General features: G+C 51.6%; 1 protein-coding gene across 6 annotated transcripts; it reads left to right on the top strand.

The window, feature by feature from the left end:
• LOC140904204 (uncharacterized) lies at positions 1 to 26202 on the top strand. 6 transcript variants are annotated; one of them, XM_078850909.1, is made up of 10 exons: positions 1 to 64; positions 2015 to 2092; positions 2604 to 2822; positions 3464 to 3486; positions 4187 to 4281; positions 4583 to 4615; positions 7524 to 7615; positions 8338 to 8464; positions 20241 to 20354; positions 20711 to 26202. In XM_078850909.1, exons 1-10 carry the CDS (start codon positions 35 to 37, stop codon positions 22228 to 22230), a joined length of 2331 nt encoding a protein of 776 aa, XP_078707035.1. In that variant the 5' UTR covers positions 1 to 34; the 3' UTR covers positions 22231 to 26202. The 6 variants fall into 6 exon arrangements, with proteins under 6 accessions (XP_078707035.1, XP_073182696.2, XP_073182697.2 ...); XM_073326595.2 differs by lacking the exon at positions 1 to 64 and having other exon boundaries at positions 1757 to 2092; positions 4190 to 4281; XM_073326596.2 differs by lacking the exon at positions 1 to 64 and having other exon boundaries at positions 1757 to 2092; positions 20714 to 26202.

Raw genomic sequence — 26202 nt, 5'->3', positions numbered from 1 at the left:
CGGGAGCCCTTCGTGCGGCCGCCGCGGCGGGGCCATGGCCGGGGCCGGGGCCGGGAGCCGCGCGGTGGGGCCGGGCGGGGACACGCGTGGGGCGGACACGCGGGGCGCGGAGCCCGGCGGGGCGCGGGAGGGGAGCGCAGCGCAGCGGGGGTCTGGGGGGCAGAGCTGGGCACGGCTGGGGCTGGGGGTTGGGGGCTGTTTGGAGCTGGGGGTTTGGGGGTGTCCCGGGGGGGCAGAGCGGGGAGTTTGGGGGTGTCCCGGGGGGGTATAGCTGGGGGTTTGGGGCGTGTCAGTGGGGGGCAGAGCTGGGCTGGGGGGAACGGCTGGGGCTGGGGGTTGGGGGCTGTTTGGAGCTGGGGGTTTGGGGGTGTCCCGGGGGGGCAGAGCGGGGAGTTTGGGGGTGTCCCGGGGGGGTATAGCTGGGGGTTTGGGGCGTGTCAGTGGGGGGCAGAGCTGGGCTGGGGGGAACGGCTGGGGGTTGGGGGCTGTTTGGAGCTGGGGGCTTGGGGGTGTCCCGGGGGGGCAGAGCGGGGAGTTTGGGGGTGTCCCGGGGGGCAGAGCTGGGGGTTTGGGGTGTCGGGGGGGTACAGCTGGGAGTTTGGGGGGTGTCAGTGGGGGGCAGCGCTGGGGGTTGGGGGCTGTTTGGAGCTGGGGGCTTGGGGGTGTCCCGGGGGGGCAGAGCGGGGAGTTTGGGGGTGTCCCGGGGGGGCAGAGCGGGGGGTTTGGGGGTGTCCCGGGGGGGTATAGCTGGGGGTTTGGGGCGTGTCAGTGGGGGTCAGAGCTGGGTTGGGGGCTGTTTGGAGCTGGGGGTTTGGGGGTGTCCCGGGGGGGCAGAGCGGGGAGTTTGGGGGTGTCCCGGGGGGGTATAGCTGGGGGTTTGGGGCGTGTCAGTGGGGGGCAGAGCTGGGCTGGGGGGAACGGCTGGGGGTTGGGGGCTGTTTGGAGTTGGGGGCTTGGGGGTGTCCCGGGGGGGCAGAGCGGGGAGTTTGGGGGTGTCCCGGGGGGGCAGAGCTGGGGGTTTGGGGTGTCGGGGGGGTACAGCTGGGAGTTTGGGGGGTGTCAGTGGGGGGCAGCGCTGGGGGTTGGGGGCTGTTTGGAGCTGGGGGCTTGGGGGTGTCCCGGGGGGGCAGAGCGGGGAGTTTGGGGGGTGTCAGTGGGGGGCAGCGCTGGGGGTTGGGGGCTGTTTGGAGCTGGGGGCATCCCGGGGGGGCAGAGCTGGGGTTTGGGGTGTCGGGGGGGTACAGCTGGGAGTTTGGGGGATATCAGGGGGCAGAGCTGGGGGTTTGGGGTGTCGGGGGGGTACAGCTGGGAGTTTGGGGGTGTCAGTGGGGGGCAGCGCTGGGGGTTGGGGGCTGTTTGGAGCTGGGGGCTTGGGGGTGTCCCGGGGGGGGCAGAGCGGGGAGTTTGGGGGGTGTCAGTGGGGGGCAGCGCTGGGGGTTGGGGGCTGTTTGGAGCTGGGGGCTTGGGGGTGTCCTGGGGGGGGCAGAGCTGGGGGTTTGGGGAGGTGTCAGTGGCAGGGAGCAGAGCGGGGAGTTTGGGGTGTCAGAGTGGGGGGCAGAATGGGGAGTTTGAGGGATTTCGGGGGGCAGAGCTGGGAGTTTGAGGGGTGTCAGGGTGTGGGGTAGAGCTGGGAGTTTGGGGGATGCCAGGGGTAGAGCTGGGAGTTTGGGGTGTCCTTGACTTGCGGGGGTGGGTCCATGTTCTGGAGGGGGGGGGCGTTGGAGCTGGGGAGACTGGGGCAATGTCTGAAGCTGGTTGCTTGGGAGGCGCGTGGGGCCAGGGGATGTTGGGAGCTGGGGGCTTGGGCTGCACCCCCGTCCCTTCACCACGGGGTCCTGGGATTTCTCTGGGAAACTTGGGCCCCCTTTCATTGCCCCCTCCCGGGTCTTCCTTGCTGAGGCTAAAGAAGACCTGGTTAAAAGTCTGAGTCCCAGGGACTCTGCATGGACATCTGCAGGCCCGGATGGGAGGCCGTTTGCAGCGGTTTGTAAACCCCCCCCCCCGCTTCTTCCAGGAGCCCCCCCGAGAGCGTCGGGCCCCTCTGGGAAAAGAGAGAGAAGCCGAGGAGCCGCGGCAAAGCCAGGAGCTGCTGGTAGGTGCCCAGGGCCCAGGTTCGCCAGGGATCCCGGTGCCCCGAGTGACGGCGAATGCAGGGCCCAGCCTGCCAGCCTCATCCAGGGACCCGTCCCCACCGGAGCCCAGGGTCCGACACGGGGGTGGCATGGTGCCCGTGGGGTGCGGGAGGCCGCTGGGCAGGAGCGGGTCAGTCTGTGTGAGCCCAGAGCCCCTGCCCACGGGCTGTCTGCGTGTCACAGTGACCGGGGAGCCTTTCCCGCACCTGGGGGGATGGGGAGGAAATGCCGGCTGCGGAGATGGAGGGTTTGGCCCAGGGCAATTGGATGAGGTTTTGGGGAGAACAGTCCCCCCCCATGAGCGATGTACAGCTCACCCCTGCCCTGATCCGTCCCCCTTGCTGGGGTAAATAACCTTCCCGTCCCCCAGCGCAAGAGATCCCGCGCTCTGGGAAATAACTCCCCCACCCGCCGGGAGGGGCATTTGTGGGTCTCCCCCGGTACCCACCCGCCCTCTCCCTGTGGCTGCAGAGCCGGACGGCAGCCGAGAGGCAGAAGATGGTCTGGGAGTGGCGGGAGCTGCGAGGGTTTCTGGCGGAGCAGGAGCAGCGGCTGCTGTCCCGGCTGGAAGAGCTCGAGAGAGCCGTTGTCCAGAGAAGGGATGCGGGCGCCTGCCGAGGGTCCCGGGAGATTTCCCTGCTCGGGGAGCGGGGAGGAGAGAAGGGGCAGCTGCTGAGCCCACCCCTGCAGGTCAGGCTGTCGTTGCAATGACCACACGCAGCGTTCCTGTAGGAGCGTCTCCGCCCCAGGCCCCAAAGCACTTTACAAAGGGGGGACAGGGGCATTGTCCCTATGGGAGAAAGGGGGAAAGCGGGGCAGAGCCCTGCCCAAGGCCACACGCTGAGTCTGTGGCAGAGCCAGAGATGAGTCCTGGATGCTACAACCCCAAAACCTTCTCTCCTGCCCTGTCAATGTGTGTCTACATTTGCACTTGCAGGGTGAAATCCCCTCCCCCATGCCGAGGCCCCGAGCCAGGCCTAAGGCCCCTCTCACCCCAGATGAACGGGTTTAATGGGGCCAGGGGGCTTGTGGGGCTCTCAGCCCTAGCGGGACTTTCACTCTCAAGGCGGAGAAATATTTTCTTCCTGTAAAGTGCCTGGGGAGAAACTTTCTCCAGTGGTGTCCTCCCAGCCAGGCTTCCTGGGGCTGCTGAGAACAAACAGCCCTGCTGGGGGGCCGGGGCGGGGGGCGGCAGCTGCTCTCTGAACGGGAACCTGAGAGTCTGAAATGCCCCAAACACCCGAGACGCCCAGGATGGCTGCCCTGCCGAGCAGGAGGCCTCCCCAGCCTGCGGCGCCCCCCTGACAGCCTCTCCTTTCTCTCCCTCTCAGGATGCTGGAAACCCTGGGAGCAGGTAAGTCCCCGGCTCCATTTCACTCCACCTCGTGCTGCCTTACGCTTGGAAACTGCACTTAATATTGCCTTTCCCCCGTCCTTGCAATATGAGACGAGCCGTCTCCCCTAGCAGCTGTCTCTGGCAGCTAATGAGGTCCCGCCAGGGCTGTCTGACATATGGCCCGTGGGCCGGACCTGGGCTGTCTGTCGTATTGTTGTGGCAGCATCACGTATTCACAGTGTGCAGAATCTCGGCTTTCCATTTTTTTTTTAAAGGAAGTTTCTATCCCTCCTGGTTTCAAAGAAACCCTCCCAAATGCAGACGGAGACACGTCGCCTCTCGGAGTCAGCCAACGCCATGGCTCGGACGGGCGTGAACTCCCCTGTCCTCAGTTCATCTCATTGGAGGGTCAGCTGAGATGATGACACTTCAATGTTCCTTGGCTGGTCGTGGGTGGAACGGGGAGAGGGCGGGAGTGAAGCCCTGGAGGGGTGGGAATAGGGAGTTCCTGTAGGGAGGAGAGACACAAAGACCGTGAAGAGCGAGAAACGGAGAAAGGAGGGGAACAAGAGGTGGAAATAGCAGGAGCCGTAGGAGCAGGAGGGGGCTATTTTCCCCCTGCGTGATGCTGATCGTGACAATCGAGGACTTAATAAATAACGGTAACGAATTGTTGGTGTGGGGATCCAGGCCCATTTCTCTCCCCTCCTTTCCCTAGCAGGGAGGATGGGACATTTGCGGAGCTGGAGAGGAGGCTCAGCGATTTCTCTCTGACAAGTGCCGTCCTGCAGCAGGTCCTGCGGGGATTCAAAGGTGAGTGGGAGTCTGGGGGTGGCGTCTCCTCTGGTTAGAGCGACCCCGGCCCTGGGGAGGAGTCGGGGACTCTCGGGATGTCACTGACCCCGGGCTCCATCTCGCAGCCCCAGCTCCGCGAGTCGCCCTTCCCCATGGGAGTCGCCCTGTGGGGCTGGCTCTGTCCGCAGCGGCTGCGTTGTGGGCCTCGGTCTGTGTCCCCGTCCCATAGTTTAAAGCGGTTCCATTAATAACCAATGGGGATTTCTCTATGAACGCGAGGGACTGAATCCTCACCTCTCCCGTCCTCTCCTTCCCCTAGAGACGCTGCGACGGGAGCTGGGGAGCGACGCAGGTACGTGTCCGTTTCTGACGGGCCGGGGGGAGATTTCACACCAATAACCATGTTCGCGACAGGGCATCACGGCCTCCAGCCCCCATGTGCCCCTGGAAAGGGTGGAACGACGTGACGCCGGGTGAGCCCCGGGACTGGTTCGCTCCTGCTGTGCGTCCGATGGGGATTCAGAGCGAATCCGGAGCTCAGGGGGGTGTTTCCCTTAGGGGCAGCAGGGAACAACCATCTGAAAGGTACGAGAAAGGGTGAGGCAGGACGAACCATCCATATGCTGAGCAGTCCGGCAGCTTTTAACGAGTGACTGAAGATGGACCCAGGAAGGTGCGGGGCAGGGAAGTCTTAGGTGGAACCCAGCTGTATAGACTGACTTCGAATGAGAAATGGGGCTGCTAGCAGGTGTACAGATGGGCTGTGAAGGGGAAGAGAGCGCGTGGTCTAATTTTGAACGAAAAGGAAGGTGCTATAGTGTATATCTGTATTTCTCACACTTTTCCCGGCGGTGAGCTGTTGTATTGATTTTTCAAAGCTTAACGGGTTAAATGTGTTTATAAACTTTTGTACTGTTTAATATTAAGACAGTGATAGAAAGAAAACCTTTTCTTTCTTTCTTTCTTTCTTTCTTTCTTTCTTTCTTTCTTTCTTTCTTTCTTTCTTTCTTTCTTTCTTTCACAGAGGCTTTGCTTTTACTTTTCTTTTGGTAAACTCTTAAAAAACATTTATTTTTCGTTGAAATGGTCATGACTGAGAGTGAGTTAATATTTTCACTTGCCACTCTGTTTCGTGCTTGGCAGGTGTGTGAGTTTTATAATTGTTTAGACGATTTGGTTTATTTGCACGTGTGGGTTTTGGGGGGTTTTTTTCCCCTATTTTTTAAAGAGATGGTTCATTTATTTTTTTGAACAAATTGAGTTAGTTTAACGTGTCTGCTTTGTTTTCTTTTGGCATTTTAGAATTTATTGTTAGGCCAGGTATGAAGATAAAACAGGCAACTAGGCCTCACATCGTTCGAATTTGTACATGATACGAAAGTTGACACATCCATTTTTATAGCTGATTTTAAGGCTAACAATACAGCAGCCACGTCAGGATACCAGCTGGCGACAGAATTTAGTTTAATTTTTCAGATTTTTTTCTCTTATTCATAGATATATATATTTGCATCAGAATGCTGGCTCCTGTTTTTGAAGGAAGGAAGGATTCGCTATTTATATACGCCAAGGGAAAATTGGCACAAACATTTCCTTTATAAGACAGTTATTGCAATTTTTGTGGACAAATACTGATGACTTTTCCATTAATTATTGCCTTAAGATTAGTGTCCTGACACTGATGCAGTTGGGTTAATTTTTTTTGCTTTTAAGAACTGTTTAGTTTTAACAGACTTATTTTTTACCTTTTTTATTTCATCGTTGGAATTTAGGAGGTTCGTTTGGCACTTGGCACTTTACTCTTTCTTTATTTGTTTAGATTTTTGGTTCAGATTATAGGTTTTGATTTTTTTTTTAATGTGTTTTGTTTAGATTTTGAAAGAATGACATTTTAATTAATGATGTAACTGAAGTGTCGTAGATCTTACTCTGTTACTCGTACCTTTTTGTAGTTTGAGGGGTGTTTTGGCAGTACTTGGTTGTTTACATAAGCAGTAGCTTGGGGGGGTTGAGTTTATTTTTGCATGCCACTCAGGACTTACACTGTGTTCTATCCATGCAATTTTTAAGCACACATTTTTTCCTTTTTGAGGGTAAAGTAAGCAAGGGGTTCGAGTTGTTTTTAACGTTTGTATGGCCTGATTTTGTGCAGGGTCCCAGTCCCGATGTCCGTGTAGTAATTTACTCAGGGGTCTGGTAATTTTGGCATATGTTGGGATGAATTCCCTGCAGTAACCGTAGATTCCCAGAAAACTACAGATTTCTCAAACATTGCGGGGGGGTTTAAATTAATTAGAGTTTGCACTTTGTGTTCTGGGGTCTTAGACCCTTAGCAAATTTTAAAGCCAGAATAGTTACCCTTCTTTGGATCATTGACTTTTGCCTGAGGATTTTTAGGTATTTTAGCACACATTTGTTGGTTTCTACGTGCTTTCGTAAGCATTAAAACAGTACTAAGCATTAAAACTGTACTAAGCATTAAAACAGTATTTACATAAGTAGTTATGCCTTTTTCACTCTCTCTCTTTCGCACATGCAATTCAGGCTGGTTTTCAAAAACAATTACTTTTGAATATTTTTCAATTCCTTTTGTAAGTTTTCACGATTAGCAATTTTGTTAATTTTTTCACATGTGAGAAATTATGGGCCGCTTTTGAGGGAGGATTTTTTTGATTGTTGAGCTGGTATTGTAAGAAAATTAAATAGGATTTCTTTTTTTTTTTTTAATTTAAAATTAATGTTTGCTGTTTAATTAGCAAGGCCTGGGGAGAATTTTTGTAATTTTTTTGAAGCAGTCAAACTGAAGGTAAGGTTCAAGATAACACACAGCCTCTCTAATAAAATTTTCAGGGTTTAGTTTTGGGATTATGCCAATTGTGGTGACTGATGGGACAAAGTTTTGTCATTTCCATGTGGAAGGAAACACTGTATCCGTTAAACTGTGCAGGACCTTTACAATGGAGGATGCCTACAACAAAAGCATTGCCCTCCTTAGAATTTAAGAGGTGAACGTTTTAAATGAATATTAAGTAGGGCTGTCGTTTAATTGCAGTTAAGTCAGCTGATTAACTCAGGGACCAGGTCATGGTTGTACAAGGTCTCAGTGGGTTTAGCCCTGGTGGGAAGGGTTGTGTATGTTCTGTAATAAAATAATAGAATGGCTCTTTATTTTCCCAGGAAAAGAGCTAGGGGGAATCAAGACGTGAAATGCACTGAGGTCCCTTCTGAACTCTCACCTGTTCTCCCTCTCACCCCGACAGGCTCTAGAATAACGTCTACATTTAGGGCCAGATTGCTTCATCCTCCCAGGCGAGGGGGAAGGGACATGGCTGAGCGGGAAGAGCAGGCTCAGGTAGGGATCGCAAGGGAGTTGTTGGTGTTTTCCTGCTGGAGGGAGAGGGGCAGCAAACACCGAGGCGTTTGGGGCTTCTGCGGAGTTGAGTCTGGAGGTGGGTGGGGGCAGGAAATCCACAGGCTGGAGAAAGGGAGGGGGGCAGGGGGTGACAAACCTGCTGGGGCTTGTTTTATTTGGGGACTTGATTCTAGGAACAGACCCCTTGGGGGTTATGGTGGAAAGTCCTTATTTGTGGAACAGGAGACACAGGAGACAACCCCACCACCACCCCCCAAGCCCCGCCGACCTGGGCTGGGAAAAATGACCAGACTCTCAGTGCTGGAGCACGAACCTAGTAAGCGGAGATAAGGAGGAGGCACCAGTGAGAGGGACTCAGGGAAGACACCCCATCCGCTCCCATCCAGCTGCTGGCCATGGGGAGAGTGTTCTCATTCCCACCAGGGAGTTGCCCCTGGTTCCTGCTGGGGAGGCTCCATCTCCTGTATCAGCCTCTGGCTAGTAGGGGGGTGATGAGTGTGAGGACCCCCTGCCCCCTCTCTTTGCTTTGGGGGGTGAGGGTCTCTCTCTTTCTCCCCTCACCCTGATGCTTCCTGGGTGCTCTGAACAGGGAGGGCCCCTGGGCCTCCCAGAGCTTCTCATTGACGGGCCTTGGTGCATCACGAAGAGTGGGGCTGTGAGTGGGGCAGCAGGTCCTGAGCGGGGGGCTCTTGCTCTTTCAGGGGCCGGTGACCTTCGAGGAGGTGGCTGTGTATTTCACCGAGGAAGAGTGGGCTCTGCTGGACTCCGCTCAGAGAGCCCTCTACAGAGACGTCATGCAGGAGACCTATGAGAATGTGACCTCGCTGGGTAAGGGTTCCCGTCCCCGCGGTTACTAGAAGGGGAAGTGAAGAGTTAAGGTTCATGTAACCTTAACTCTGCCCTGTTTCAGCAACACCCCGGCATGCCAGTGACACACACACACCAGCGCTGTGCCCTGCCCTGCTACACAACGCTCCGGGAACAGGGCACAGGGGCAGTACACCACAAAGTCTGACGTCGTCTCTTCACTAAGGCAAAACTTGGGTTTAGTTCCATCCTTGCAAACAGAAGCTGCTTGTTACCCTCTCTTTACCGTCACCCCGAGGATTCCTTCTGAGTCGTCGCCTTTGCTTACCCCTCACTGAGCCCTGGGGACCAGTAACACGAAGGCCACCAAACTGCTGACAAACCCGTGGCTGGAGCACACCCTTGTGCACCTTTCGTGACGCGACCCCCAACACTCGGCACTGAAATGAGGCACGCTTGGTCCTGCTAGGTCAGTGGTTCCCAAACGTTAACAACCTGTGAACCCCTTTCACTAAAATGTCAAGTCTCGCGAACCTAAAAATGGATATTTCCAGGGATTTTCTCCTTTACCTGAGCAAAAATTATAAAGCGGTGATCTTGGAAATATAACATTTGTTTTCATGACATGCTTATTACACACCACTAAAAATACTGTAATGATAATAAATACATTATGAAAATGGCAGCACTCTTCCAAGATCTCCCTTTCGTGGCTTGTATCACTTTGAATAAGCCTGTTGTAAGACGAGGCTCCTAGATTTCCTCCAGGAGTATCGGATGTGAAACCGCGTGAAGGGCTTTAAGAAGCCAGCTCAAAGAGTTCCTCCGACACAAACGTTCAGGTCTTGAGCAGTCCAGGCAAACAACGCACGTTACAACGAAGCTTAAACTTGTTCTTCATCATAATTTTAAAAACAACACTAGCTGCCTATTTAATTTTAAAAACAGCAAAAAATATCCACCTCCCTTTCCATTTCTTATGAGGAGTCTTGAAGTTTAAATCTCCTCAGTGTGATAGAGATGCTTGCTTGGATCTGCTCAGCTCTTGGAAGTCCAGGGGCTCCGGGCTGCTAGCCCCGTGTTGCCCGGGGTCTCTGGGGACAGCTCTGTCCACCATTAGGGATTTTTTTCCCGAGTACCCCCTGTAACATTTCCTGAACCCCAGTTTGGGAACCACTGCTCTAGGTTCACATGGACCTCTCTTCATATCACAGTCACAGCTCTGCCAAGCTGCTCCAACTAATCCCTCCACCGTCCGATTACAGCTACAGCTGACCCAGTGCACGCAGCTGGAGGGCATGCGGAGAAATGCTGGGATTCCCGTCTCTGGAACACAACACAACACAACCAGTAGCATGTTCCCTTAGTCCTTCCTCATATTGATGATAAATTCATAGGTTTTATGGCAAGAAGGGACTATAAATTCATCAAGTCTGACCTCATGTGTAACAAGCCATAGAATTTCATGCAGTTACTGTGGTATCGAGATGAATGGCTTGTGTATGACTAAATCATCCTCCTGTTTGAAGTGATGGAGAATCTGCCACTTCCCTTGGCAGTGTGTTCAGCTTTGGAACAGGGGACACAGCTGGAGCTTTGCTGTGGCAATCCCTGTCCCCTCCGACTATCGCTTTTCCACTTCTTATTACGATGATGCTATAAAACGGAGGGAGACCTCAGCGACCAGAACTTTCATCCAAGTCCGGACACAAGAGTCTTTCTTGTCTCTGCATAGAAGATGGACTGCCAGCTCCTACACAGGAAACGATTGTAGATATTTGCACAAAACCCTGGGGCCGTGTTCTCTGCCTCCAGGAGATTCACTGAGGGTTACAAGACCGACCAGGTCACTAGGATTTATGTTGGCTGGAGAGAACACACAGCCAATATGGCAACCAGTAATAATTTGTGAAGCCAGGCATCAGGATTGCCTCCATCTATAAAACAGAAGAGAATCCCATTGAGCTTCTCACCATTGAGCTCAACAAGACCTCCATGACCTCCATCTACAAGCCACCAGAGATGCTTTTCAATTCCATCAACCCACCCGTACAATGAAGTACATACTGGGGATTTCAACAGCCACAGCAGTTCGTGGGGCAATACAGAGAACAAGGATGATGGAACCTTGCTCAAGACATAGGCTTAAGAGCCCAATTCGTGACCCAAAGCTACCAAGTCCCTTTCGCGGTGGCCGTTGGCAGTGTGGGTATAACCCTGACCGAGCCCTTGGTAGCTCATCCAGGTAGGAAATTGGAGTTAGACCCAGTTCTGAGATCACACCACCACCCTATCTGAGTGGAGGTAAACGGCTCGGTTGTTCCCTTTGTTCCATTCCGACGTTGCTTCAGCTTCCAGAGAGCAAACCCGCCAGCGTTCTCCGGAGATTTTTTTGACCTAGCTTTCGGACCTGGGGCATGGATACCCAGGGACTGTGGCTGCTTTTTCAGTTCGGTCTCTCTGTCTGTCTGTCTGCTAGGCTAAAGTCTCCTCGCGGATTTTGGAGAGAGTGTACCCAGGGCCTAGCATCCTGCTCAGCCATGCTGTATGAGCTATACAGGCAAAAATTCCAAGACGAGCCATTTGGAGATTACACAATCACCGCTGGTCAACATCTCCTGTTGGCAGCTGTCACAGGGTGTGGGGGAGTCAGGGCCCTGAACCCTCAATTCCTGCGATTCACTGTGCCTCTCAGCCAGCCAGTAACACAGAAGGTTTATTAGACGACAGGAGCACAGTCCAAAACAGAGCTTGTAGGTTCAGGAAACAGGACCCCTCAGACAGGCTCATTCTGGGGGCCAGGGACCCCAGACCTCGGTTCTGGGCCTCCCTCCATTTCCCTGGCCAGCTCCAAACTGAAGCCCCCTCCAGTCCCTCCTCTGGCCTTTGTCTGTTTCTCCGAGCCAGGAGGCCACTGGATCTCTTTGTTCTCCAACCCCTTCAGCTGGCACCTTGCAGGGGAGGGTCTCAGGCCATAAGATGCCAGGAGACAGGGTGTCGGCCATTCTCTGTGCAGACCACATCACACCTTCCCTCTAGGGCTCTGCAACAATCACACCCCCTTATCCCACCACCTAGATACTTAAGAAGGGCACAGGGGAAACTGAGGCACCCACACAGTATTCAGAGAAAACATTAAGAACATTCCCACTTCGTCACAGCAACTGCTCAAGAATGCCTAAAATCTTGGCAGAACTTGTTAGAATGCATGGATATGATCCATACAGCCAAACAGCGTGGTCGATCGTACGTAGACCTTCTGACAGTGCAAAGGTGGGTGGACGTTTCAACATCTTGGCTGATCCGATTGCTATGCAATGGGAGGGTTAAGGGGACCACTGCCAACTGGTCATCACTTTGGCAAATATCCCCGGATACATCCATATTGGATGAACGTAAGAACGGCCACACTGGGTCAGACCAAAGGTCCATCTAGCCCAGTGTCCTGTCTTCCGACAGTGGCCAGTGCCAGGTGCCCCCGAGGGAATGAACAGAACAGGGCAATCATCCAGTGCTGGCCTCAATGCCATGAGAACAGGGAAATCAGCAGGCCTCGATGCCCTCCAAACTTTCGGCCCACACAGGCAGAATTGGCTCCTAAGTAAGTTCAGTATCTGTGGCATCCAGCTCAAGATATTGAAAACCTGTCAGCAAGCCAAGAGAATAGCCCTTGTTAAGGAACCATCAGACCCAAAACACATTTGACCTGTCACACTCCTGTCCAATATTTTAAAATTGTTTGAGCAGCTGCTTTTATACTTGCCTTTACACAACTTTACCACTCCACTTCTTATCAGCGAACAGGCTGGCTTTCCCCTAGGGCTGTCGGGTACTGGACAGCTTCTGAATTTGACATAACATAGCAAAGATGGATCTAAAATGGGGTCGATTATGGCAGTGATGTTTGTTGATGTCTCATCTATCTATGAGACAGTCAGTCGTCGGGGGCTCCTTCTCAATGTACTAATGGTAACTAAGAACCACCACGTCATGAAGCTAATACTGACCATGCTGGAGAATGAAAGATTCTTCATAAACTTTTGTGGCAAACAGAGCCGGTGGCATTGACAGGAAAATGGCCTTCCACTAGGTAGTGTCTTGGCCCCTCCATTATTCAAACTCTACACAAACCATGAGCCAAGTTACCCCAGCACAAACTGGTTTATCTACTCAGATGATCTGTGATTAACCACACCGCACAAGGACTTTGGTATATTAGGGAGTACTCTGGTGCATTCACTATGCAGCCAGCCAACTGCATGCAAAATTCAGCAAATCAGTGCATTGTGTCTCGAAAATGGAGAGGCCAAATGCAAACTCAGCATCAGAGGCATTGTGTTATGCTTGACCACAGACTTTCCTTTAGAGCAGGGATGGGCAAACTACGGCCCACGGGCCGGAGCCATTTTAAGTCAGCCCGCGAGCTCCCGGTGGGGCGATGGGTCGGGCCCTGATCCCCATCCCTTCCCTGATCCCCATCTGAACCCCTCGGTCCCAGAGCACCCTCCTACACCCCAAACTCCTCATCCCCAACCCCACCCATGTCAACAGCCTCTGCATCTTCACAGGTATTGCTCCTCCTCCTATATGCCGGGAACTTGCTAGGAGCGTCGAGTGAGGTCTATAAACTCATGAGTGGTATAGAGAAAGTAAAGAAGGAAGTGTTATTTACTCCTTCTCATAACACAAGAACGAGGGGCCACCAAATGAAATCAATAGGTAGCGGGTTTAAAACAAACACAAGAAAGTATTTTTTTCATGCAAAGCACTGTCAACCTCTGGAACTCCTTGCCAGAGGGTGTTGTGAAGGCCAAGACTATAACGGCGTTCAAAAGGGAGCTAGATAGATTCATGGAAGATAGGTCTATCAGTGGCTATTAGGGAGTGAGAAAGACTGGGGCAATGGGAGGAGAGGGAAGGGGTTGCAGTAGGGAGGGTCTGGTGGGAAGGGAAAGTTTCAGGGAAGCAGAGATTTAGAGCACTTCACTGAGGCACTTTTTTTGCCAAAGTCTCTAATGACTTCGCCCTAGGCGAAGCTGAGAACCAGTGCTCCATCCTCCCCCTCCTTGGCCTGACAGCTGCCTTTGACACCACCGGCCACGCTGTTCTTCTTGAAATCTTGTCTTCTCCTGTGGTCCCCTGATTCTCTTCCTACCTCTCTCATCTCTCCTTCATCGTGTCCTCTGGAGGATCCCCTCCATCCCCACTCCAGCTTGCTGTGTGTGTTCCACAGGGCTGCATCCTCGGTCCCTTCTCCTCTTCCTCCTTCTACACCTAATCTCTGGGCAATCTCCTCCACAAACACAAATTCTTCTACCACCTCCATGCCGATGACACACAGATCTACCTCTCTGCTCCCGGCCCGCCTCCTTCTGTCCACGTTAAAATCTCAGCCTGTCTCTGTGACATCTCCTTGCGGGTGTCTAACCATCAACGTCAGCAGAACAGCTAAAAAGACTGAAACAGAGATCTCAAAATGTTCCCCAAGCCATCCTGACGCTCCTCTCTCTGTCCCTGCAGACAGCACCACCATCCTTGTCACTCCGGCCCCTAAACTGGGAAACACCTTTGACGTGGACGTCGCTATAGGTCCTCACATCCAGGCTCTGTCTACAGCTTGCATTTTCATTCTGCATATGGGCCCTAAGGAACTTTTGCCCAGGTTCACCTCTCCTCTCTCAAATACTGCAGCATCCTTTCCTCTGATCTTGACAAATGCAGTCTTCCCCTGCTCGTATTCGTTCAGGAGGAAACCTCCGCAAAGCTGCCTTGTTCCCCTCAAACACCGAGGAGGAAAGGAGGAAAGAATTGGGGATGTTTCTTAGAAAAGAAGACGGAGGAGAGACGGGATAATCATTTTCCAGTGTGTTCAGAGTCATTTTAAAGACGATGGGGATCAGTTGGTTTCCATGTCCACCTGGGTGAGACAAGAAGTAGTTGGCTTGATCTGAAGCAAGGGACATTTGGGTCCGATACTAGGAAAAGTTTCCCAACTATAAAGATAGATAAATATTGGAATAGGTTACCAATGGGGGTTGTGGAATTCCTGTCACTGGGGTTTTTAAAAACAAGTTCGGCAAACACCTGTAAGGGATGGTCTAGGTGTACTTTATCTTGCCTGAGATTGGGGGTGGGGTGGATTAGATGACATCCTGAGGTCTTTTCCAGCCGTACATTTCTATAATTTTGATGATTCATTATCCTAGCCCTTCACATTGACCACATCTCCCTGCAGAGAATATGGGCATTTCTGTAGGGTTTTTGTTGTGTTTTTAAAATGAAAAACATGCGTGACTAAATCTCCCCTCTCACTTTCCTTTGTTGCCCAGTGGGTGTGAATTCCTCTTCTGGGACAGGGAATGTACTGGCTGTTGGCGTAACATAGGCCTGTCTGGGTTGGCAGGGATACACTGTTCAGAACTGAATGGAGCTCCCTGCAGAGACATTGGAAGACTCAATGGCTTGTATGAGTGGGAGCCGAGGGACTCAGAACATGGGAACGCACCAGGGTTGCTACATGGGACAAAGGGAGTAGGCAGAGACAGACTGGACTGGGCAGACTGCCTGAGGCAGGAAGACCGAGATGAAATGGAGCAGCTTTGGGAAAACCTGAGCAGATGATTCCGACAACATGAACCTTGAGTTAAGTTTTGCTTTACCAGCTTGGCCTAAGGGTGTTTGAATCCCACGCCTCGTAAATGGTGGCTTGTTTTGGAACGGCTGTCTTGCATGGCTGCAGATACCGACTGATTGCATCACGCCGCAAGAGCGAGCGTCTCTGCCGGGAGCCTGAACTCGTGTGACTTCCCTGAAGAACCTCAGTGAGAAACTGGATTGTAGCTTGGGGTTCTCAAGCTGTGGGGGTGGGTGGGCTCGAGATCCCTGGGCTCCAGGCCGAGCGGCCGCATCAAAGCAGTGTTCCCACAAGCTATTTTTAACACACTAGTGTGAGACCCGCTTGCACGGGGTCTGTAGACCCAGGCTAGAAGGCCTCTCGCTCCCGGCTGCGGTCGCACCCGAAAGAAGGCAGTCCCAGGAGGGAGACGGTATCAAAGGCTGTCTCGTCGAACAGCCTGTAAATCCGTGACGCTGCCCAGTCTTTGAATCCCTCCACTGGCTCCCCGTCTCTATTGCGTCAAACATCACCCACCTCTCTTCGCTTTCAAGACCTTTCACGGCCTGTCTCCCCCTTACGTATCCTCTCCTACATGGTAATGGCTAAGATGCTGGGACTGCTGCCATCAGGACATCTGTCTCTTGTCTGATTCTTCGATTGTCAGCGCCTTGGGGCAGGGACTGTTTGTTTGTTCTGTGTCAGTAGAACGACCCGCACGTGGCGGTCCTGGTCCCTGGCTGGGGTTGCTAGGCATAACAGTAATTAATAACAATAATTAATAATAGAAATAAGAATAATGCGGAGGCACCAAGGAGTGGAAAGGAGGATGTCGGAGAGGTGGGAAGGGGCTGGGGGTAGTGGACTGGGGAGGGTATGGTTGGGGGCAAAGTCCTACTGTCCTGAGCCCTCCTGGCTCACAGGAGCAATGCGGGGCAGAGGGGGTGTGCAGATGCCCTAGGGAGTTTGGGGGTGCCATGCAGGGTTGGAAGCAATGGGAGGGCATTGGATCAATACTGCACGGGGCTGGGAGGGTTGATGTTGGTGGGAGTAAAGGGAAGGGTGGATGCTCTGGGAAGTGGGGGAACTAGTAATGGGAGGGAGGGAAGGGATAATTTTTTGGGGAGGAGCTTCTGGGAGTTAGGAGCAAGGAATTCTAGAGCCACAGAGCTAAAAGGGACCACAAGGGTCATCTCATCTACCCCTCCCTCCCCCCCCCCCCGCCGCGAAGATGCAGGATTTGTTGTGTCTAAGCCACCCCAGACACACACAAGAACATAAGAACGGCCATACTGGGTCAGACCAAAGGTGCATCTAGCCCAGTGTCCTGTCCTCTGATAGTGGCCAATGGTAGGTGCCCCAGAGGGGATGAACAGAACAGGGAATCACCAAGTGTCCATCCCCCGTCACCCATTCCCAGCTTCTGGCAAACAGAGGCTAGGGACACCATCCATCCCTGTCCATCCTGGCTAATAGTCATTGATGGACCTATCTTCCATGAACTTATCTAGTTCTTTTTTGAACCCTGTTATAGTCTTGGCCTTTACAACATCCTCTGGCAAGGAGTTCCACCGGTTGACTGTGCCTTGTGTGAAGAAATACTTCCTTTTATTTGTTTTAAACCTGCTGCCTATTAATTTCATTGGGTGACCCCTAGTTCTTGTGTTATGAGAAGTAGTAAACAACACTTCCTTATCTACTTTCTCTACACCAGTCATGATTTTATAGACCTCAATCATGTCTCCCCTTAGCCATCTCTTTTCCAAGCTGAAAAGTCCCAGTCTTATTAATCACACAGGTATCCAGCCTTCAGGGAACACTTGGGACAGTGGGAGGGCATGGTGGAAAGTGTTTGGGGGAGCAGGAATTTTGGGGAAACAGCCATCAAGGAGAGCTGTGGGCAATAGGAGGGAAGGTGAGAACACAAGAAGTGGGTGTTGGAGTCCCAGGAGGTGGGGAGAGCTGAGAGCAGTGGGTGGAAGGGAAGTGGGTGTCATAGTGAGTGAGAGGATTAGCCGTTCCTGTGTCCCTTTCACGGTCTATATAAGTGCCCTGCCTGGGGCCTTTCCCTCTCCCGTAGTGGGATACTTTAATTCTTCTACTCTTAGACCAGGCCCAGGGCTGCAATACCCTGTACCTTGGGAAGGTCTGGGGTCAGTGGTTTTTTGCAGTAGGAAAAAAGGAAGACAGAAAAAAGGGATTTTGTCATAACAACCACTCTTGACACATGCCTGCCTTCTCTAAATGCTCAGCTAGGCAGATCTGTCTTCTTCAGACACCCCAGTAGGTTCCATGTATTTCTGTTTCTTTCTTCCAAACAACCATCTGAACAGCCAGGCTCCTTTTGAGAGAGAATCCCTTTTCAAACTGCTCCAGACCTTTCGATCTCCTAGATCCCAGGGCTTTGGCCCTCGGCATTTAACCCAGTTCTATAAACTGGCTTGACCCAACAGGTAGAGAGGCTCAAAGCTAATAGTGTGGACCTTGTCTCTTAACAACACCTTCCCTTCCTATACGTTTTCCTTACAGCCTTCCTTTTAAACGAAAACAAATAATTCATCCAGCAAATATCCCAATAACCAAGTCAACATCAATAATTAGGGCCCTGCCAAATTCATGATCCACTTTGGTCAATTTCGTGGTCGTAGGATTTTAAACATTTTCCGTGTCCTAGATTCAGATATTTAAATCTGGACTTTCGTGGTGGTGTAATCAGGGGTGTCCCGATCGAAAAGGGGGCCAGGGGAGAATCGCAAGGCTAGTGTAGGGGGGGTCATGGTATTGCCACCCTTTCTTCTGCCCTGCTGGCGGGGAGCCCAGGTCTGAGGGCAGCACAGAAGTAAGGGGGGCGATACCATACCGAGCCACCCTCACGCCTATGCTGCTGCTGGCCGTGGCATTGCCTTGAGACTTGGGTTTCCAGCAGCAGCCGCACGGAGTTTTCTGCAGCCGGGCGAGGTTCCCAAAGGTGGGTCTCACCCAGCTCAGGGAGTGGCCCGTGCAGGGGAAGAAGAAGTCCCATCCCTCCCCAGCCCAGCCTGGAGGAGTAGTTGGAGCTCAGCGCATGGTAGGACCCCCCCCCCCGAGCTGGGGCACCCACAGCCCTGCCACTCCCCGGCTCTGGGCCCAGTGCTTGCGGGGGTTAAAGAGGTCTTGGGCTGGCTGTTTGTGGGTGTGGGTGGGGGGGGGGGTGATCCCAGTGCCCCCCTGACTGCAGTGTCCTGGGTGGTCACGCACAGTGCCCATCTGTAAGGCTGGCCCTGCCCCCCCCCCCCCCCAAAGTGATGACCTTACCTCATGCTTCTGACAGCGTTACTGAAGAAACTTTTCCGGGCAGGATCCCTCCCCCAAAGTCCAGCAGCTCTTTCTTTTGACATCTCCAGTGGGAGGAGGGAGACAGGGTGAGAGACCCCTTCTGGTGTTTGCCCTCATTTTTATACTGGTCACCCTTTGAAATGCATCTTCCTGGAAATGACCCCTAGATAACATTCTCTCTAGCTGAGAGGGGAGGTTAGCTAAGTTGTTTGCTAAGATGCAGTTCTGTTTGTTCTGGCCCCCTTTCCTTTCCAAAGAAAGGCCCCTTGATAGTTGATGGCCCGTCGGCGTTGATGACATCTGGCCGGGCATTAATTTGTCTTGGAGAAACATGTTTACCTTCTCCACAGACTTGTCTGGTAAACACACTTTAGCATGTTTCATCATTTCATCTTATGTTCATAACTTTACATATGATGTTGTTACATACATTTTGCCCTGCTATTGTTGACCAAGTTATTAGTTTTCAAATTATACCTTACAAGGCATATTTTGTGCTAAGATTATTACAGTAATGTGCAGGATATGAACACAGGGGTGCATTCTGTCACCGTGGTAATGCAACTTCTGGGGACTCGGAAGGTCTTGATTTCCCTCCCCATCTATACCAGCTGCAGTCTTTCTTCACTGCAAGCTCTTCGGGGTCTTTGAGTCAGTCCCTCCTGAGGTCACGTGGCCCAATTCCTGTTCCTCATATTCTCTTTTTCCAGAGGAATTAGAGTCTGTTGCTCCTAAATTATAGCATCTGATTCCCCAGCCTTCTCCACACGCTGTGGGATTTTCATACTCCCGCCTATTACACCAGAGTTGCAATATTTCCTAATTCCTCAGAATGTGCTTTCCTTACATCTCCACCGCTACGATACTGTGTTCAGGGACATCCTCACTCCCTCCTGTTCCTTTCTTCACTGAACCCCACATCCCATACTGATGTCTCCCAGCTTCCCTGTGACTCACTCATTGTCTCTGGGCCTCTCTTTGTCAGTAAGAAGCAGTTCCAAGTGGTTTCCCACTGGCTGCAACCTTCACTTTCTCGGATGTGGAGTTACCTTCTCTGTCCTTTGGGACCGTTTAATGATGATTGTCTGGCTGTGTGTGTTCACAGCAGAAATGGGGATGGTTAAATCCCTCATTAAGCAGTGCCCTACACGTTGTATGAGTAGGGGCATTGCCAGCAGATCGAGGGACGTGATTATTCCCCTCTATTCGGCACTGGTGAAGCCACAGTTGGAGCATTGCGTCCGGTTTTGGGCCCCCCACTACAGAAGGGATTGTGGACAAATTGGAGAGAGTCCAGCGAAGGGCAACAAAAATGATTAGGGGACTGGAACACATGACTTATGAGGAGAGGCTGAGGGAACTGGGATTGTTTAGTCTACGGAAGAGAAGAATGAGGGGGGATTTGATAGGAGCCTTCAACTACCTGAAGAGGGGGTTCCAAAGAGGAAGGAGCTCGGCTGTTCTCAGTGGGGGCAGATGACAGAACAAGGAGTAATGGTCTCAAGTTGCAGTGGGGGAGGTCTAGGATGGATATTAGGAAACACTATTTCACTAGGAGGGTGGTGAAGCACTGGAACGGGTTCCCTAGGGAGGTGGTGGAATCTCCTTCCTTAGAGGTTTTTAAGGCCCGGCTTGACAAAGCCCTGGCTGGGATGATTTAACTGGGAATTGGTCCTGCTTTGAGCAGGGGGTTGGACTAGATGACCTCCTGAGGTCCCTTCCAACCCTGATCATCTATGATTCTGTGATTTGTGCACCTGGGAGGTGGCCCCAGCATATTACTTCTTTAAAATGGTCTGGAGTTAAAAGAATGGAACATTTTATTGTGACAAATGTCCCATGAACTCCCCTGATCTTTTCTCTAAGCAGAGTTTCCAGTTCCCAAGTCTGCTGTGATCTCCCAGCTGGAAGGAGAGATAAAGCCAGAGGTCCCAGATGTCCAGGGCTCAGAGGAAAGAAAGATCTGGAGGGATGCCTGCCCAGGTGAGGAATCATTAAACCAGTTCAAAAGCTGGGAGTGCCTCAAGGAAACAGCTGGGATTCCCTACAAGGACCTTGTGAGCTCTCTGAGTTCAGGATTGTTCCAAGCAGCTGTCATAGCCTCATGGCAGATATCGCTCATGGCTTCCTACCCATCCTGATTGACCCCTGGCAGTGGCTCCTGCCTTGACCTCCCCTCCCATGGGCTGTAGAAGTAAGATTTTATGCCCTTTTCTTTGCTGTGTGGGAAAGAGTTTGGTGGAATTCAGATCCTGTTTTTTTTCTGTCTCACTACCACTTATTTTGGTTTGCCCTCGCCTTTTTCATCCCTGTTTCTGAGGTTTCTCTCTGTTTCTCAGCAGGTCATGGGACAGTGAGTAAGAACGAGGAGCAGAATCCACAGGAGGAAGATGCTGAGCAAGTGGGACCCTACGTGGGGTTATCCCAACGCTCCAAAGGGAATGTGTCCAGGAGTCACGAGCAGGGAAAAGACGGTGAGAGTGAGCACAGGCCAGAGAGAGAGCAGAGAAACCAGACAGGAGAGAACATGAGTATATCCATTAATTACTGGGAAACTCCCAAGGACCAGAAGGAAACCACAGCCCAGAAGAGAATCCCAACAGGAGAAAGAAACAACACATGCCCTGAGTGTGGGAAAACCTTCAGTAGCCACCCACACCTTAAAGAACACCAGAGAATTCACACAGCGGAGAGACCCTATGAGTGCAGGAAAACCTTCCCACTGAGCTCACGGCTTATTGCCCATCAGAGGCTCCCCACAGGGGAGAGACCCTCTGAATGCTGCGCATGCGGGAAAACCTTCACTCGGAGTTCGTCCCTTATTGCCCATCAGAGGATCCACACGGGGGAGAGACCCTATGAATGCCGTGAGTGTGGGAAAACCTTCAGTAGCCGATCGGGCCTTTTTGACCATAAGAGAAGCCACAGCGGGGAAAGACCCTATGAATGCTGGGAATGTGGGAAAACCTTCACTCGGCGCTCACACCTGGTTACACATCAGCGAATCCACACGGGAGAGCGCCCCTATGAATGCCGTGAGTGCGGGAAAAACTTCTCTCAGCTCTCAGTCCTGATCAGACATAAGAGAACCCACACGGGAGAGAGACCCTATGAATGCTGCGAGTGTGGGAAAAGCTTCACGCAGAGCTCATCCCTTATTACACACCAGAGAATCCATACGGGGGAGAGACCCTACGAATGCCACGAGTGCGGGAAAAGCTTCGCTCGAATCTCCGCTCTTGTTACACATCAAAGCACGCATGCGGGAGAGCACCCCCTTATGAGTGCTGTGAGTGTGGGAAACGCTTCACTCGGAACTCAACCCTTATTAAACCTGAGAGAGTCCACCTGGGAGAGCAACCTTATGAATGCTGGAAAACCTTCACTCGGTGCTCACCCCTTATTACGCATCAGAGGATCCACATGGGAGAGCGACCTTATGAATGTGACGAGTGCGGGGAAACCTTCAGTCCGAGTTCATCCCTTATTACCCCGCGTCAGAGAATCCACACAGGGGAGTGATCCTGTGAGCGTGGGAAAAGCTTCACTCGGAGCTCAACACTTATTAGGCACGAGAGGGTCCACACAGGAGAGAGACCCTATGAGCGCTGTGGGCGTGGGAACACCTTCACATGGCCTATTGCACATCAGAGAATCCATACAGGTGAGTGCCCCTATCAATGCTCCTAGTGCACGGGAAGCTTCTCGCAGCACTCAGCCCTTGCTGCACATCGGAGGGTCCACACAGGAGAGAGACCCCAGAGACGCTTCTTGGGAGAAAAGCTTCCGTCCGCGCTCAGCCCTTGTTTATCATCAGAGAATGGCTAAGGGAGATCAACATTACAAACCTCTTGTCTAGAGCCGACAAAACATTGCTTTCCTTTAATACTGTGGCTAATTCCCACACAGCGGCCTTTCAGGCTGTTTGAATCATTTGCATCGCCGCGGTCTCTCAGATCTGCCAGTGAGTTGCCCTCTTGTGCCTTTTAAAACTTGCCGTTCTTTGGGGTGAGTCCTGTTGCTGTATCAACTCCTTTGTGTTATGAGTCATGGGAGTGTGTCCCCCTCCTACCAGGAATGTCCCGCAGCCCCAGGTTGGGGTGGTAAAGCTAGCAGAAGTGAACTACACTGACATCAAAGCTCCCTGATCTTGCCATGTAAAAACATAACTCTTCTTTCAGTAAAAACAAAGCCTGTGTATACTGGCTGCGATTATCTAGCACATTTCCTCATGGCCTGACCTAACCTCGATCCGTTCTCCTCGTCTAAACAATCCTGGAGCATCACACTGATACTAAAACAACGAGGAGTCCGGTGGCACCCTAGGGACTAACGGATTTATTTGGGCCTGAGCTTTCGTGGGTAAAAATCCCACTTCTTCAGCTGCACCTGGTCGCAGGGTGCTTTGGAAAGCGTTTGCCATGTCTCATGATGCAGGCATGTTTATACTGTTCCTCTCACTGCAAAGGAATTGTTACAGTCGCCTCATTCCCCCTTTGGGGATAGATTGTCTCATTCCCAGTTGTTCTCATGTTGCCTTGGGTTGTGCTGAATGGGGGGAGGGGGGTATTGCTTTTCTTATTTAAATATAACACAGAACAGGAGCAGGAAAGGAAGTGTTGTTTCAGCCTCTGTGACACAAGAAAGAGATGTGGTGGCTCCTAGAGATTACCTCCTTCCCTAACACCCCAGGCGTGTTACCTTCTTTCTGGGCCGTGCTGAGTTTATCTTTTTCACGTCCGCCCCAGCCATCTCCCTAAGTGTCACATGATGCAGCGTTCTCCGCTCTCGCTGCTGGGCAGTTGCACTTTGCTACTAAATTCGGGCTTGCGTACACTTAAAACACTGATGTAGCTCTTCACCGCCCTTAGGGTACGTCTACACTGGCAGGTTTCCGCGCCGCGAGTTACACCCCTTTCATTAAAACGCTGGAATTGAACAGCCGTTGCGTGGCCACCCCGTCACATCCAGGTTAGCAGCTCTTGCCACAGCAGTGCATTGCGGTCGCTGTCCCACTCTCGGGCATCCGACTACGTTGCCAGCTGCTTTTCAGCCGAAGTGGGGCGGGGGGAGTGTGTGCGTGTGAGGGGAGAGAGAGACCGTGTGTTTTGGGGGACAGAGTGTGTACCAGCATGCTGTCTTGTAAGTTCAGACAGGGGCAGGAAGCAACCAGTCCTGAGGCAGGGGGAGGGGGAAACCCCGACATCAGCCCCCGCCTCCCTCCCTGGGCTCTCTGCACCGCGGTCTCTTTCGCTCTCTCTCTCACACACACCTGCCTCTGTGTTCAACGGCGCGAGCCTTCCACATGAACGGTTTGCTTTGTGTCCCGGAGCAGATCCGCACGCAACAGCTGTCAGAAGCGGTGCTCTGCCAGGGAAGGGGCCACACGTCTCCAGGGCAGCTGAGTTCAAAACCGGGAGCGGCAGAGCGGTCCCTTGAGGCATTGCAGGACCGCTCTGGAGGCCAGTTACAGCACGGGGAGCAATCAAGTGTCTACACTGGCAACAGAGCGCTGGAGCCCCTGTGCCGACAGCCGGGCGACTCTCCTCGGGGTGGGGTTTTTGCGGTGTTTCCGCACACAGAGTCGCTTTGGCAGTGTGGACCCGTTGGCAGTTTGAGCGTGCTTTACTGTGCAGAAACTTGCCAGTGCAGACAAGCCCTAAGAGGTGGCAGGTAGGTTGACAGGGAAATTCTTCCCTTGACCTAGTGCGATCTACACTAGGAGTCAGATTGGTTGAACTGCTTCTCTCAAGGGTGTGGAAAAATCCACACCCCTGAGTGATGGAGTTATACTGACCTAATTTCCTACTGTAGACCAGACCTTGGGCTCATTAAGGCGGGAGATGAAGGTGTCACAGACCTGGGAGACAAATTTGAATGGATCCCAATCTCAGTGATCATTCAGAGTATAAATCCCTCTGTCTATCTACTGGCAAAGCCACTTCTGGGCTTTTTACTGCTGACAGGAAGGTTGCAGATGGGCAGGTTGGGAGTTTTTTCTCCACTCCAATGCTGCTAACTTTTGTAAATAAGATGATTCAATAAGTGCTGAGAGAAGTAGTTTTGAATGGATCAGAGGAGAATGCTATGGGAGAATGTGTTCCTGATTCTGAGCCATATATATAACCTGCTCCGGAACTTCATTTTATATGAAACTGAAAGTGTCTTATACCTCTCTGTGCTGTGGGTTTTCCTCTTTTTTTCTGAAGTCTATTTGCTCACATAATTGGATATTAGTTTTGTTTGACTGAGTGAAGCTCAGATTTATTAGGGACTTTAACCAATAACCGTTTACTAAAATAACAATTTCTTATGTTATTTTTGCTCTTCTCCTGCACCTCCATGATGACATGGAGGAAAGTCAAGTGCTGTTCAGTCAACAGGAGAGAATACGGCATGCTATTGGGCATGCTACCAAGGAAGTCTCCATTCTGAAATGGTGAACAGCACACCCCAAATTGTGCAACTAACAAAAGGAAACTGCATATGATTACAGTGTTGTTCGGTTCTTTAGGTAAATGTTGTCTCAGATGCCCCAAGGAGAGAATTCCTCAGTAAGAGATTTGGAAGTTGGCAAAATACCCTTGTATTTGATTCCCAAAGTAGTTACGGTCTAGGTCTCAATATATCTCCTAGCTAAACCTATGATATGGATAACGTTGTCCCCATCTATGTAGATGGGGAGGACGTAGAAATGGCATTTTTGCTGAACACATCTTTTGGAGATGCTTCAAATGTGTGTAAAATGAAATCAGGGTTGAATGTGAGATCGCTGCAGTACGTCTGTTTTTGAATAGATGCCCCACCTTTGGTGGCTTACAGGGATTCAGATCCAGGTCTGTTTCTAGTCCCTAATTAAGACCCGTGCCACCATATTAAAGACACAAATTGGGCATGTTTGGGGAATATTCCTCATGGCTACTGAAAAGTGCCTGGTTTGGTAAAGGAGTTTACTTCAGTGAAGTGTACATTTTCCTTCACAAAGGCCAAAGATTTGGCAACAAGTCCAGTATTAATAGCAGGTACACCGTGGGTGGTTTTCACCCCAGAGAAGGAGACCAGGCTGATATAGGCCCTGATAAAACTGCTTTCATAACACAGCTCCCTAGTTCAGTGGAATGTATTGTGGTCCCAAAGGATGCCATGATTAAACCGGAAACAAGTATCCTCTACCACTTGGATCCCAAGTTTCATGAGGCTTACAGAGAAGCCGGTGCCTTTGGCGTAAAGGGACTGGATTTGACATAATTCGTAGCCATCTTGTGCACTTAGCCCACCAGAAGCTGGAAGCAAGAACACCACATAGGAATAATTTGGCCTTGCTTAGGCAGACAGAACAAAAACAGCGGCAAGCTGCAGTTTTACTAAGTAAAAATAATAAAGTGAAGGGACAAATTCATAAGAAGGGAGGAAATGTAAAAAACTGACCTTGAATCTGATTGTCTGTGTTGGTAAGTTCTTTTGCTAAACCTGCTTTGCTGTTAAGGAGAATAATGAATTATTGCTAGAAAAATCGATAGCCTATTAGGGGCTATTATAAGTTTATGTGTTTTGTCAAAAGAAAATCTATAAAAAGTTTAGTGAGAAAGTGTGCATGGAAGCAGTCCAAGGAGCTTTTCTTTGGGCAAGGGCCTGGCACCTAAAGTGCTCAGCAGCTGGACAGAAGGAGGGCCCCTGGAAGGCTGGTTGTGGATTCCTCAAAAGCATTTCAAACTTTAGGTAAATATAAATGTGTTGAATGCTCGAACTCTACTGCTACAGCATGTATATGTGTGTGTGTGCTTCAAAGCTAATAAAAAGCAGTTTTAAATAAAAGCACTTATCAAACGGA

Source organism: Lepidochelys kempii, chromosome 28, assembly GCF_965140285.1.
Source record: "Lepidochelys kempii isolate rLepKem1 chromosome 28, rLepKem1.hap1, whole genome shotgun sequence".
Lineage (NCBI taxonomy): Eukaryota > Metazoa > Chordata > Testudines > Cheloniidae > Lepidochelys > Lepidochelys kempii.
This window is presented reverse-complemented; position numbering and strand designations above follow the sequence as displayed.